This window comes from Podarcis raffonei, chromosome 14, assembly GCF_027172205.1.
Source record: "Podarcis raffonei isolate rPodRaf1 chromosome 14, rPodRaf1.pri, whole genome shotgun sequence".
NCBI classification, from domain to species: domain Eukaryota; kingdom Metazoa; phylum Chordata; class Lepidosauria; order Squamata; family Lacertidae; genus Podarcis; species Podarcis raffonei.
In genome coordinates this window covers 30,222,263-30,236,875 of record NC_070615.1, presented here as the reverse complement: position 1 = coordinate 30,236,875, position 14,613 = coordinate 30,222,263, and the positions used below count along the sequence as shown (strand labels likewise).

The following is a 14,613-nucleotide window of genomic DNA, read 5'->3' as shown; positions in this document are numbered from 1 at the left end:
GCATACAAACAGACTTTAAAGCTGGCCAAACGCGAGTGGTATCAAAAGCGTTGGCGAGCCTTGATTGCGGCCTCGAGATCCCGTAGACCACAGGAATTTTGGGCTCTGATAAACAAAAGAGGAAGGAAGTACCCACTGACGATTATCCCTGCGCCCACATGGGAACAATTCTTGAGTAAATATTTCTCCTTGGCAGAGGAATCCAACTCTTCCACGGAATTCCGAGCCGACCATCTACCTTTGTGGCCCTCCACCGACCCAGACCTGATAATGGACTTGATATTAGATCTGAAAACGGGCAAAGCCCCCGGGCCGGATCTAGTCCCTGCTGAGGCTATTGTTGCGCAACCGAGGTGGTGGGCTGAAATTCTGGCCAAAGTCTTTGATGCAATTAATTCTACGGGGCTTATCCCTAGGTCATGGAAGGAGGCCGTGATCGTGCCAGTCCATAAAAAGGGTCCCCCTGCTGACCCGGAGAACTATCGGAACATCAGCCTTTTGTCTATCATCGGGAAAATCTATGCAAAATTTTTGCTGTCTAAGCTGTCCCATTGGGCAAACGACTCAAATTTGATTGGCCATGAGCAAGCGGGCTTTAGGAACAATTATTCGACCTCTGACCATATGGTAATCATGTATCATCTTGCCAGAAAATATTCTGCCCCGAGTCGGGGGCGCCTATGTGTCGCTTTTATAGACCTAAAGGCTGCCTTCGACAGTATCCCAAGAAACTGCCTATGGAAGAAATTAGAGAGATGGGGCATAGATAGAAGGCTGTTATGGCTTATAACCCAATTACACCATGGGTCGTCGGCTAGAGTGAGACTCACACCGGCGGGAAACCTATCCAACGAGGTCCCAATAAATAGAGGTGTGCGCCAAGGCTGCATTTTGGCCCCACTCCTCTTCAACTTGTTTATTAGCGATATGAAGCTCTTTCTGAATGAGTCTCAAGCCAACATTCATGCCCCCCGCCTAGCTGATTTTCGCTGCCCTCTGCTCCTATATGCCGATGATGCAGCGATCCTCTCCTACTCTAGAGTTGGTTTATGCAGAGCTCTAAAGATTTTTGCGGCTTATTGCAAACTTAACCATCTGACAATTAATCATGGGAAATCTAAAGTCCTGGTCTTTTCCAGGTCTCGGAAAACTTACAGCTGGAAGTTAGATGGAGTCCAATTAGAACAGGTTTTCAAATTTAAATACCTGGGAGTCTTTTTTCATTACAATCTAAGCTGGAAGCCACAGATACAGTATTTACTAAACAAAGGGAAAACAATACTTTATACTCTACTCCAATTTTTTGCGGCCGACGGAGCCTCTCACATCCCTTCTGCATTGAAGGTATACCACGCAAAAGTGGTCTCCACCCTCTGTTATGCTGCCCCGCTCTGGGCCCCAGGGTCCAATTTAACATCGCTGGGGACATTGCAGAATCAGTTTCTCCGTCGCCTTCTGAAACTCCCCATGTGTGTGAGCAACACAGCCATACGTCTGGAGTTAAGGATTGCATCATTGGAGACTGTCATCTGGAAGCGAGTCTTTGGCTATTGGCTGTCCAGCTGGCATAGGCTTCCCGACCATTACCTTTTTCAGTGCCTCTGGCGGGACGTCTTTGTCAATCCGTGGGTAGGAAAAATCCATGCCAAACTTCTGAGCATTGGAATTTCCCCAGCGGACTCCTTAAAGATGAACTTACGCTCAGCCAAAAGCCTTATTGAGCAAAGATTAGCGGACATTGAAAATCAACACAACCTCGCCAGGGGTGGGGGTGTCTGCTCCCCCAGGTATCATGGAATAACCCCACCACTTGGCCTTCCATCATACATGTCATCTCTTTCATCAGTACCACACCGACTTGCATTTATTCGTGCAAGGTTCAATGTCCTTCCATCGAATCAGCTGAGCCACAGATTTTCCAAGGGTTTGGTGTCTCCGCTATGCGTGTGTGACGGGGAAACTGTTGAATCTCTTACACATATAATGTTCAACTGTCCCCTACATAGCATAGCCAGGACTAAATTCCTGGGTCCTGCTTTACTGCGCTTGGTTGGCAGGCCTGTTGAGTCACACGCCGCACTGCTTTTGCAGGATACAGATCCTTCTGTAACTCTGCAGGTGGCGAGATTCCTGAATGCGGTTATCTCACACTCAAAAACCACCAAAAAACAACAACAACAGCAAAACTAATTGGACTGTTATGATGAGAGTGCATGTCGGATTTCGTCTTCAGTTTTCCTTTTCCTGTGATCCGTCCCCTGGAGCTCTCCTGGCCCCAAGCTGTCATTTGGCTCTGCTCAATGACCCACCCTTGCATCGTGGTGTTCACCTTCTGTTGTCGGATATATCGGTTTTTATGTCTCTGTGTTTTTATGTTTGTACATATTTTATGGGCTAATAGCCGTAAATAAATAAATAAAATAACGCTCAGATCTGTGCCTGGAGGTAGTGGGGCAAAAGGTAAGTGTGAATAAGCCTTCTATTATGAAAGAATAAATTCCATATATTTTTTTAAAAAAAACAACAATAACTGTGGAAGAGTCCTTTTGTTTGTCCTGAATCTTCCATCATTTAGCTTCATGGAATGACCCCTCTGGGCTCTAGCACTGTGAGAGAGGCCTAGCCACTTTCTCAACACCACACACAATTTCATACATCTCTATCACTGCCCCCCCATTTTACTTTTATTGTCTACATACAACCATTTCATATTTGTCAACCAGTCCTCTATTAAATCATTTATTTACAAGCAAGTGGAATGGTAAAACTGGGTTCAGAGATGTTTTACATTATTACTGCCCCATTGTCATCACCGCCACCAGCAATATTTTTGGAAGTGTCATGACAGAGAAGAAACAACTTCTTCCCACAGCACAGAGTTAAACTACGGAACTCACTTCCACAGGAGGCAGTGATGGCCACTCACTTGGATAGCTTTAAGAGATGATTGGAAAAAATAAACAGGAGAAGGCTATGAATGGCTACTATCTACAACGGCTATGCTCTGCCTCCACAAATGCTTCTGAATACCAGTTTCTGGAGGACACAGGATGGGAGATGGCTCTTGTCCTGCCTACAGGGTTTCCCTTTGGGGCATCCACCTGGCCATGGCCACTATGAGAACAGGATACTTGGCCTGGCCCAGCAGGTTCTTCTTGTGTTCTTCTTAAAAATTACTGTTATAATATTAGATTTACCACCCATCCTTCAGCATAAGGTCTGAGGGAAAGTTACGACGATATTAAAACATGATTAAAATTAAAATGCATGTTGAGGGCAAGCTTGATGACCTAAAGTTCATTATTTCGTTCAGGACAAGAATAATAACCCCATCTTAATTGCACTGCTTCTGTTGATGACTTCCCTGTCCACCTTGCCAGTGGGGCGGGGGGAAGGAATCCTCTGGAGTGACCACCAGCAATTGCAAGTGCTCTATTTTTACTAATTACACTGCCGCTGAAAACTACTCCTCTCTACATAACATTCCCCTGTCTTGCTCTCTACCTGAGGCAGCCCACATTATTGGAAAGCGATCAGCGATGGGAGACTTGCTTAAGCAACCCAGCAGGTGTCTGCTTTGCTACCCAACAAGTCCCTATGCCACCATTAAGTCTTTCTGAATGTTTTCCAAAACCAGTTCTAATTGTCCCCTGTGACACCAGACTAATAATAAGTTTGTTACTAATTGATCTCAGCCCTTTTTATATCTGCATATGTGCCAGCAGTCATTAATGAATGAGCCCGAGCATGTTTACAGAGAGGCTCTTAACCTAGCATAGCAGTCATGATCATCTCAGATGATTGGGATTTTTTAAAAGACAACGTAAATTAGATACTAAATCATGAAGCGGGCACCTTGGGGATTAATTGGCATCTGTTGTGGCCAGAGGAGGCAGCTTCCACTGCCTCCCCACTGTGGCCAGCTTAGTGCTACGTGAATGAGCTTGGGGGCACCCACCTCCTGGTTTAAACTAACCACAGTTTCTTGTAACACAGAGAAGGGCCAGTGAGGGATGCTGCCTGGGAACACTCCCAAAGGCCAGTTAGAGAGGCCAGGGTTCATTTGACCATGGTTTCCTCACTCATTTTAAGAGAGACGTTTTCACATAAGCAATTTCTGTGCAAAGGACAAAACATATCTTACTATACACACACACACAAACAAACTTATGTGGGCATGCCAGTATACTCACAGGGAGTGTCAGCTTGCATAAGGAGAGACCTATCCTTCCTAGTGGCGTCCAACATGATTTGTTCACTACCTGGCTTCATTCTTTATTACCGCATGGTGTACAAACATAGGAGCCTGGCTGTTGAATCCAGCATCCTGTCCTGCATCCTGTTCTGTATGCAGTGGCCAGCCAGATGCCCCAATGGCAAGCCCACAAGCAGGACCAGGAACTGAGTGCAACAGCTTTCTGCCCACCTGTGATGCCCAGGAACTGGCAGGCAGAGGCACAACGTCTCTGACGGTGGAGGTAGAGCCAAGTCATGTTTTTTTAATGATTCTATTCATAAGGCCTGCTGCCTGGGGGAATCGGGAGGAGTTGGAAGATGCAAACGTGATGTAAATGGGTTTAATTTTAATAAGGGTCCTGCTGGATCAGTCCTAAGGGGGCTCATCTAATTCGGTACCCTGCTGTCACAGTAGCCAAACAGTTACCTCAATGGGACAAAATGATAAAAAGCAAACGTATAAAAGTAAATAAGGTTGCAGTTTCAGACTCAGTATGGAAAATAGTTCACCTAGGCTAGTAAACAAAGTGCCAGGAATGAGAGCAGATGTAGTGGCTTGCCTCTGCCTCCAAGGTTGGGGGTGGAAATGCTTCTGAATAACAGAAGCTGGAAAACGCAGGGAGGTAGAGAGAAGACTCTTTTGCTCCAGTCCTGATCCAGTGCAGCAGCAAAAAAAGCTCATGCTATTCTAGGCTGCATCAAGAGAAGTCCAGTGTCCAGAAAAAGGGAAGTGATAGTACTGCTCTATTCTGCCTTGCTCAGACACCACCTGGAGTCGTGTGTCCAGTTCTGGGCACCATAGCTAAAGGAGGATATTGACAAGCTAAAATGTGCACAGAGGAGCGTAATCGAAATGATAAGAGTGTCTGGAAACCAAGCCTTATGAGGGAGTTGGGGATGTTTAGTCTGGAGAAGAGAATGCAGCTTTCCATCTATGGGAGCAGTCTGACAAGAAAGATGAGCTGCCTCTTTCCTAATTTTCACCTTCCCGGGAATTCCCAGCTGAGAACCTTTCCCCTCAGACATCACCTGATTACCATCTTGAGTAATATATCTGGAGTTAGAAAGGTGTGAAAATCACAATCTCCTACCTACAGTGTGGAGGGGCATGAATATAAATAGTTCTTTTGTACTGGGGGGGGGGGGGGACACAACAGCTTTCCTGGAAACCACAAGATTAAAAATGGCATGTCCCGGTTTCATATCTTTGCATTCCTCGAGGTGATTAATAAAATGGTACCTTAGACTGTACAGCTCAAGTGTAGCTCAAAAGCGTTTGTTTATTCCACCTTCTCCACTGCCTCTCTCTTATTTTGCCTTGATAATTCTCGTGAGTAAGTATTGCACAATTGGATTGCTGCGTAGTACTAGGTTCCTGGATTCCTTCCCTCAATGTATTTAATTATTTGCTGCATTTATATCCTACCTTCTTCTCCAAGGAGCTCAGGGTGGTGTCCATGGTCCTCCTCTCCTCATTTCATCCCCACAATAGACCTGTGCGGTAGATAGGTTAGTCTGAGAGAGGCAGTGACTGGCCCAGGGTCATCCAGTGAGCTCAATGGCTGAAGGAGGCTTTGAACCTTCATCTCCCGGATTCACTACATCACACTGGCTGTCAAAAGGATTGACCAACCTTGTAAATTTATTCATTCTTACTTACTTCTAACATTTACACCCTACCTTTCCTGCAAGGAGCTGAAGGTGATGTTATACATATTTCTCCTCCTCCCCCATTTTATCCTCACAACAAGTTGCTGGAAGCCACAGCAGATGGAGAATTGGCTTTGTGTTCCTGTCCTGCTTGCAGGCTTTCCACAGGCCATAGGAGCCAACTTCAGGGGGCCATTGGTGCTGGGCACCCACAAAGTCAATGAGAGAAGGCGGCAGGCGGCAGTGGCTCTGCCACTGAGGAGGGGTGGGCAGGCTTGGACATAGAGACAGTCTCTCCCTTCCCCACAGAAAAGAGTGCTTTGCTGGCTGTGGAGCGGCTGCCACCGGCCACCACAATGCGGGTGTGTGATATCACACACACATACCCGCATGTAGTAAAAAGGTAAAAAGATAAAGGACCCTTGAACGGTGAAGTCCAGTCAAAGGCAACTATGGGGTTGCAGCGCTCATCTCGCTTTAGGCCAAGGGAGCCAGCGTTTGTCCACAGACAGCTTTCCAAGTCATGTGGCCAGCATGACTAAACCACTTCTGATGCAACGGGACACCATGACAGAAACCAGAGCGCACGGGAACATCATTTATCTTCCCGCTGGAGTGGTACTTATTTATCTACTTGCACTGCTGTGCTTTCAAACTGCTAGGTTGGCAAGAGCTGGGACGGAGCAACAGGAGCTCACCCCGTCACGGGGATTCGAATCACCAACCTTCTGATCGACAAGCCAAAGAGGCTCAGTGGTTTAGACCACAGCGCCACCCGCGTCCCATGCATGTGTGCGCAGGTGTCCATGTGCAGGTGTGTGCGTGTGACGTCGCATGTCTGCGTGGTGGTGGCAAGCACCCACAATCCTGAGGGCGAGGTGGCACCCCTGCCACAGACCTCTGGCTGGCCACTGTGAGAGCAGGATGCTGGACTAGCGGGACCATTGGCCTGATCCAGCAGGCTCTTCCTATGTTCTTAAAACCAAGACACAAATATATTAAATAAAGAACTCCCCCCCCCCCGGTCTCAGCTCACCTTCACCCAGGTGTATTTCCTGGGGCAGCAGAAAAGCCTGGCAGTGGCTTGGCTCCCCCCCCCCCACGACTTCACGGCGTGAGTGAATTCGGGCGCCCCTAGCGGCGGAGACGCGCCGGGAGCGGCAGGCGGGGCCGGACGCGCGGATCGACGGACCGAGCGGCAGCGGCTGCGAGGGAGCGAGCGAGGCAGGCGGGGATGTTGCTGCCGCTGCTGCCGCTGGAGAGGTTGCTGAGCGCGCGGGAGCTGCCCGGCGGGAGCCGGCGGTGAGGCGGGCGCCCTGCCTGAGCCAGCAGCATGTCCCGAAAGAAGAGCCCCAAGACCAAGGGCGGCGGCGCCGGCACCGCCTCGGCGCCCTCTTCTGCCCTGCCCGGCCAGGGCTCCCGGGGCGCGGCGCCGACGGCAGCCCCCAAGGGCGCTGCTGGAGCCGGAGCAGGAGCCCGGAGCGCCCCAGCCCCCGCCGCCGCCGGCTCCTCCACTGCCAACGGGGCGGCGCTGCCCAGCCGACCCTCGCTGAGCTCCAGCGGCGAGTTCTACGACGTCGCCTTCAAGGTGAGCTCCGGAGCTCGGCGCCGTCGGGGAGGGGGAACCAGACCCGGGGCGGCGGGTGGAGAGAGCGAGCGAGGCGCCCCAGGCCGTCCCGCGGGTGCGTAAAGGCGCTTGGAGACTTGAGCCAAGAGGGCTCCCAGAGCCGTGGAGGGTGGCGGCGTCTTTTTTTTTGGGGGGGGGGGGGTTCAGGACATCAGAAAACCAGGCTGTATCTCGCCAGCTCATTCAAATTAGATTTATTTTGGCGCGGTGGGGGGGGGGGGAATTCTGAGAAAGTAAAAACTTACACACACCTGTTGCCAATGACCCGTTTGGCAATTAAGCCCCTTTCCATATGCACCTTTTGCCTTGGGGTGTCTTGCGGTGCTGCGTTCTGCAAAGCTGGCCCCCTCCTGCAGAAGAGGGGTTCAAACCAAGCTTGTTTTGAGTCTCAGATAAGCCCCAGGAGAGGAGTCCAGCTGGTTGGAGGGGGAGGTGTTTAGTCACCCATCAGCTGCATATTTATGGGACTCCTATGGAGAACACCTGTTGCTTTGCCTCCGGGATGTGGGTGTTTGCTGGTAGACTGCCTCTCTATTTGGAGGTTCCTGGTAGGGAAGATGGCAGCTGTTAGACATTACCCAGGATTTCATCTGATTCTCTGTCTGCCTGTCTTTTTCTACCCCCCCCCCAAAGCTGCTTAAGGCTGCAGCCCTAGCCCCACTTGCCTGGAGTAAACCCCAATGAATTCAGTAGGATAGGCATGGTTAGGATTGTGCATGGTCGTCATAATGTCTTGTGACAAAGAAGAAGAGAAGAAGAGTTTGGATTTGATATCCCACTTTATCACTACCCGAAGGAGTCTCAAAGCGGCTAACAATCTCCTTTCCCTTCCTCCCCCACAACAAACACTCTGTGAGGTGAGTGGGGCTGAGAGACTTCAGAGAAGTATGACTGGCCCAAGGTCACCCAGCAGCTGCATGTGGAGGAGCGGGGACACAAACCCGGTTCACCAGATTACGAGTCTATCGCTCTTAACCACTACACCACACTGCCTCTCCATCACCCTTTTTTGCATCCCTGTCTTCCTGTGATCTTGAGGTCTAGCTGCTTAACAGGAGAGGGCTGCTCTCCAAAGCAGAGAGAGGTTATATAGGAAAGGTGCCAGAAAGAAAGCCTCTTCCCCTATTGCAGGTGTGCAGGAATGGAAATTGCTCTGCACATGCTCAGAATGACTGTTGTCACTCAATATGTCTCATGTGTGAGTCCTGGAGTCAGGGTTTCAGGGGCTGAGCCCTAGATCAGGGGAGGGGGGCTGTGGCCCTACAGAAGTTTCTGGGCTCCTGGTCCCTGGAGAGAATTGGGGAAAATGTTGTGGGAATGGCAGTACTCAGCTGTGAGGGGTATTCTCTGCCAATCAGTCCTTCTCTTTCATTTCCTTTTTCAGTTTAGAAAGTTGTTTAAAAGCAACAATAGTGAAAGTGAAGGGGTGTGTGCTGAGTGTTCCTCCTTAGCCCTTTTCACAGCAGGCCTGCCTATACTGCTGAGATGCAGTTGAGATACTCAGTCAGGCATGATTGACAGAAAAGTTCTGGGTTGCAGTACACCTTTGGCTGTGGGTTGACTCCCTGTTTTCTGAAATATTTGAAGGGCTCTGGTGGGGCACTCAGGTATCCCATTTACTGCATGTTTGCATACCAGTAACCAGAGCACATAAAACACAATAAGATACGTTTACAATTAAATGTAGAGTTAAAAACAATTTAAAATATTAGAAAGCAAACAAATATTTTAAAACATGCCTGTTTGGCACATTTACTACATGCTTGACAGCTGTTTGCATGTTTACTATACGTTTCACAAATGTAGTAAATGTGCAAACATGTAGCAAATGTGCAAAACAGGCATGCAGATGTAGTAAATGTGCCGGCAGCTGCATGGTTTGCCTGTCTGCACGTTTACTACACGTTTGCACATACGTAAATGTCTGTGGCAGGTTGCACAAAATATGGAATTAGCCTTTGAAACGAATACCACCATACTTTTTCTGCAATGTGTAATAGCCCACCTGCAAGCAAAAGTGATTGCCAAGTTAAATCATGGAGCGAGTGAGGCTGGTGATCGGTTTCCTAGGACTGCAGTTTAGAGAGTCGTCTTGTGCCTGTGAGAAGGATTTCATAACTTACTTTCTGTGCCTTAGAGAAGGGTCTTGGAACCATAGAATTCTTGAGTTGGAAGGGACCCGAGGGTCATCTAGTCCAACCACCATAGCTCGGTGGTAGAGCATCTCCACATGGAGTAGGTCCCAGGTTCAGTCCCAGCATGTCTAGGTAGTGTGAGGAATCATTGCTTTCTGAAGCCCTGGAGAGATGTTGCAGAAAATACTGAGCCAGATTGATCAATGGTCGGACTTTGTATAAAACTGCTTCTTATGTAACAGAAACTACAGAGTTCAGAAAATTAGGATCAAACAAATTAATGGAGGATAAGAGTATCAATGGCTACCAGCCACAATGGTTAGGCTCTCCCTCCAGTGTTGGAGAACATATGCCTCTGAAAGCCAGTTGCTGGAAACACGATTGAGGAGAAGGCTGTTGTGCTTGGGTCCTGCTTGCAGGTTTCCCACTGGTTGGCCACTGTGAGAACAGGATGCTGGACTAGATAGGCTCCTTTGGCCTGACCCAGCAGAACTCAGTTTTTACATTTCTTAAATAACATGAGAGTGACCCACAAGCTAATCCTATACAGATTTACCTGGAAGTAGGGCTCATTGAGTTCTCATTGTACAGTGGTACCTTGGGTTACATGCGCTTCAGGTTACATACGCTTCAGGTTACACACTCCGCTAACCCAGAAATAGTGCTTCAGGTTAAGAACTTTGCTTCAGGATAAGAACAGAAATCAGGCTCCGGCGGCGCAGCGGCAGCAGGAGGCCCCATTAGCTAAAGTGGTGCTTCAGGTTAAGAACAGTTTCAGGTTAAGTACGGACCTCCGGAACGAATTAAGTACTTAACCCAAGGTACCACTGTATTTGGGGAAAGCACCTTGGCTCAGTGGTAGAGCATCTGCTTCGCATGCAGAAGGTCCCGGGTTCAATCCCTGGCATCTGCAAGTATGACTGGGAATGTCCATTCCTGAAACCCTGGAGAGCCTCTGCCAGTCACTGGACAGTACTGAGCTACATGGACCAGTTCTCTGACTCAGTATAAGCATCCTACATCCTTACAAAGTTCTAGGTAGCCAGAGACGGTCCTGGCTATGAACCCTGGAAGATCTGCTTCCTACCTTGCTGGATTTCCTCCACCAGGTCTGGGAGTGAGGGACTGACTCCAGCTACAAAAGCAGCTGAACAGACTCTTATTGGTGTTGGTGTTGTGTTATTATTGATATTAATTTTTGTATCCTTAATTTTAAATCTTAATTATGATTTATGTGGGCGTTGTTTCTATTTGCATGTGTGGTTTTTGATGTTATATTGTTTATTATGTAAACTAATTATGTTTCTAATTGTGTATTTTTTTTCCTAATTATGTATTTTTTTCATGCCGTAAGCTGCCTTGGGCATGATTTTAACATATGGAAAGGTGGCATACCAATAAAATTATGTGTGTATGTAGAAGCCCCTGCTTGAAATAATATATTGAGTTCAGGATGTGGGCTGCTGTGCAATGCTGCTCTGAACTAGCCTTCCCAGAACTGGCACCCTCCAACAGTGGTACTACAACTCTCTGGCTGAGACTGATGGGAGGTAGAGCACCAAACAACTGAGGTGCCAAGTTGGGGGTGGCTGCTATAAATGTTGTCTGACAGGCCACTGAAATAACTGGGGCCAGAGCAATGAATTCTATCAAAGTCCGTCAGGTCACGATTCTGATTCCAGCCCAGAGCCGCTGTGTGCCCAGCAGAAAACTTGCAGCCTGTCTGGCACGTAGATAGGTTTAAACTGCCAGGAGAGAGAGTTGATTATGAGGCACTGATAGATGAGTTCTCTCTATAAGGAGCTGGAATTGTGTTAAGAGGGCCAGCACTAACTAGGCAAGCCAGAGGCTGAGGGTCGGGGGGCAGATATCAATGCAGTAATAGTCGTAGTATAGAATGTGGTTTGAGGATTGTATTGGACCCCTGGATTTGAGGTTCCCCAACCTTGCCCCAGTGTTATCCATTCACAGTCTGAGTCTGGTGCGCTAGAAGCAGAGCCGTAGCTAGGTGATCTTGCGCCCTTGGTAGAACCATCCAGATTGCACCCCCTAGCCACAGACAAATCAGCTCTTCTTTCTGCCTCTCCTCCAACCCCCCATTCAATTCACCCTCTATTTAAAACCATTTCTTATGAGGCAATAATCAATATTTATATTTATGGACTTTTTTTAGCCGGTTTTGCGTCCCCAGTCACCTGTGCCCCTGGTGGGGGCCCACCTCACCACCCCCTAGCTATGGCCATTGCTAGAAGCAGAGAGCCCAGAAGATAGAGCTCTGTGGCTCCAGGTCACTAGCAGTAAAACGGGCTTATTAAGCTCTAATCCCCACCCCTCCATGCCTGTTCTTTTCTCTTTAGGTGATGCTGGTTGGCGACTCCGGGGTTGGCAAGACCTGCCTGCTGGTGCGGTTCAAGGATGGTGCTTTCCTGGCTGGCAGCTTCATCTCTACAGTGGGCATTGATTTCAGGGTAAGGAGATCTTACGGCTTTGTTTCTTTGCTTCAGCTTCACAGGCCTGACTTCATAACATTTTGTGGGTCGGAGAGTCAAGAATCCACATGAACAGGGAGGCCTAAGCCACCCGGATGTTCATTTGCTGCTTCAGCCTTATAGGAACTGTGTCTTATGCGATGGCTTTTGTTTTATTTCAGTGTGACTGGGGGGCAGGAGGCTGTCTTGGTGGCTGGCACCCTGTAGGCCCAATCTGTCTATTCCCTGCCTTTTACCAAGAGCCGGCAGCCCTCGGTGATTGCATGAGATGGTCACGGACCAATGTGGGGAGCTCTCCTGCCACTTTGTTGGTGGTTTGGCCATGTTGATAGTCACCGTGGTGCTGTAAGGATGGCAAACGACACCTGCCTAGTGTGCAAAAGAAACTCTTTCCATTCGAAGCTGGTGCTCTGAAGGGTTGTGTGTTTGGAGGACCTCTGAGGGCACTCAGTTGTTGCCAGATCAGAGAGTGTGTTGTTCTTTTGCTCTGTAAATGACCTCCCATTTTCCTGGATTTTACAATTAGGGGAAGCAAATGTTCTCATTATACATTTTGCAATGAGTTTGTGAATGTCGGTACTGCAGATAGGGCTTGATCTTGGAGCAGAAGTCCAGGGCCACGTAACCAAGGGGGAACTGAAAGGACCACTCATGGAGCAGCAAACCAGATCCAACAACAGCACCTTGAGCCGTTGATGGCCTGCCAAGGCCCACTGGGACTGATGCTGGTTGATGCAAGATCTTCTGTTTAATCTTTCTTACGTTTCTAGTTTGGGGCAAGCTTGCCATGAACATGGTTATGGATGCTCACTTCATTGTTTTTTACTTTAAAAATGCATTATTAGTAAATGTATTCTCTGGGCAGCTAGCAATAAACAAGTCTTTATTTAGTGCTATTTGTTATTCTCCTTACTGTTCTTTCCTCCAACACTTATTGCCAGGGAAGCAAGACCTGTTTTATTCCTGTAGTCCTGAAGGTGCTATGGCTTAAGTGGATTTTTGAAACTGCTCGTGTTCAGAGTATTTCCTTCTTATCGGAATTGGCTTTTTTACTGCAGTGTCAGGGGTGTGGAAGCTGTTGTAAAGCACGGAATGGTGGTGTCGGTTGTGAAGATGAGAGGAAAGTGAATTGTGGGTTTCACAGCTGAAGTAATAATACTTGTGGCTTGTAATACCTTAAAAGCCCAGGGTCTGAAAGTACCTGCCGGGAATGCTAGTTAGCGCATGTTCTCAGTTGCAAATGTCATAACTGAAGTTGTGATGTGGTTAGGAAGATGCTGAAACCCTTCTCTCTTGGAAGAAAACCGTTTGTTCAAACATGGGTTTGCTTCAAGCAGGTCCATCTGGGTGGATGACTCTGAATTGAACATTTGCCTTTTTAAAACAAAAACAAAAAACCCTCTCTTATTCTATTTATAGTGATGAGACTATCTATTATGTGGGCGTTCTGAGGTGGTGTAGTGTAGTATCATAAAATAAATAACAAAAAATATACAAATACATTTTGTGTACCAGTACCGCTTTACATACCGTTCTCAGCCATCTCAGACCCATGAGGCCTTGGTGATGGTGTTTCTCCCCCACATCCCTGTATATAAATACTGTAAGGAATGGAATGGAACTGGCTGATTAAGTCTGCCTGTTGTGATTCTTTGCCTGGCCTCCCTTTAAGTCGTCCACATAGGAATATAAGAAGAGCTGGCTGGATCAGGCCCGTCTAGTCCAGCATCCTGTCCTCACAGTGGCCAAACTGATGCCCCAAAGGGAGGCCTATAAGCCAGACCAGAGCACAAGAGCCCTCTCTCCTCCTGTGGTTTCCAGCACTCATTTGTCTCTCAGGACGAACGATTTTTTGACTCTTAACTTGCAGCAGCTCTCCAGGTTTTCAATTGGGGATGGGGGTTGGATATTTGCAACCTGACCTAAAGATGCCAGGAATTGAACCTGGCACCTTCTACATGAAAAGCAAGTGCTTTTACCATGTTTTAGACTTTTCTTTTTTAATTTTTTAACTGCACTCTTTCCTATTGCCTTTTGTGTTTTTAAATGGTTTGTGTTTTAGCTAGAGAAGCAACATGCACATTTTATAAATAGCTAAGTGGCTGGAACACACACAGTGTGCATGGCCCTACCTACCATCAATGGTGTGACCTTGTCAGTTTCTTACGAACTGCATCACGGAGCGTTCTGGAGTCGCGGAGATACAGAACACGAGCTTTTTCCCTTTTAGTAGCATCTGCTTTTTATTCTTGCTCTCTTTCCCGTCCCCCCCTGCAGTATCTCTTCAGATCTCTCATTCCTCTTTAAGAGGATTTTGGTGTGATGAGAGTCTCTTTCAAGTTGCAAGGAAGCTGGCCAGCCAGCACCAGATTTCCTCTCTCTCCCTGCCCCCCAGCAATGGTTGCAACCCTGTCTGCTGGTTGCCCATGGAAGGCTTTGCTATGAAATCTCCCCTGCGGTGATTAGGACCTGCAAA

At 48.0% G+C, this 14,613-nt stretch overlaps 1 protein-coding gene and 1 non-coding gene across 2 annotated transcripts in view; both read left to right on the top strand.

The window, feature by feature from the left end:
• The first annotated feature begins 7,054 nt into the window (after window positions 1-7,054).
• Window positions 7,055-14,613, top strand: part of RAB26 (RAB26, member RAS oncogene family) — a 116,487-nt gene continuing 108,928 nt past the window's right edge. The window contains exons 1-2 of the mRNA XM_053364663.1: window positions 7,055-7,474; window positions 12,006-12,116. Coding sequence (XP_053220638.1) covers window positions 7,220-7,474; window positions 12,006-12,116 — 366 coding nt within the window. The 5' untranslated portion in view covers window positions 7,055-7,219. The remainder of the gene's footprint in view (window positions 7,475-12,005; window positions 12,117-14,613) is intronic.
• TRNAA-CGC (transfer RNA alanine (anticodon CGC)) lies at window positions 10,491-10,561 on the top strand. Its single transcript has one exon. It is a non-coding gene; the product is annotated as a tRNA-Ala (tRNA).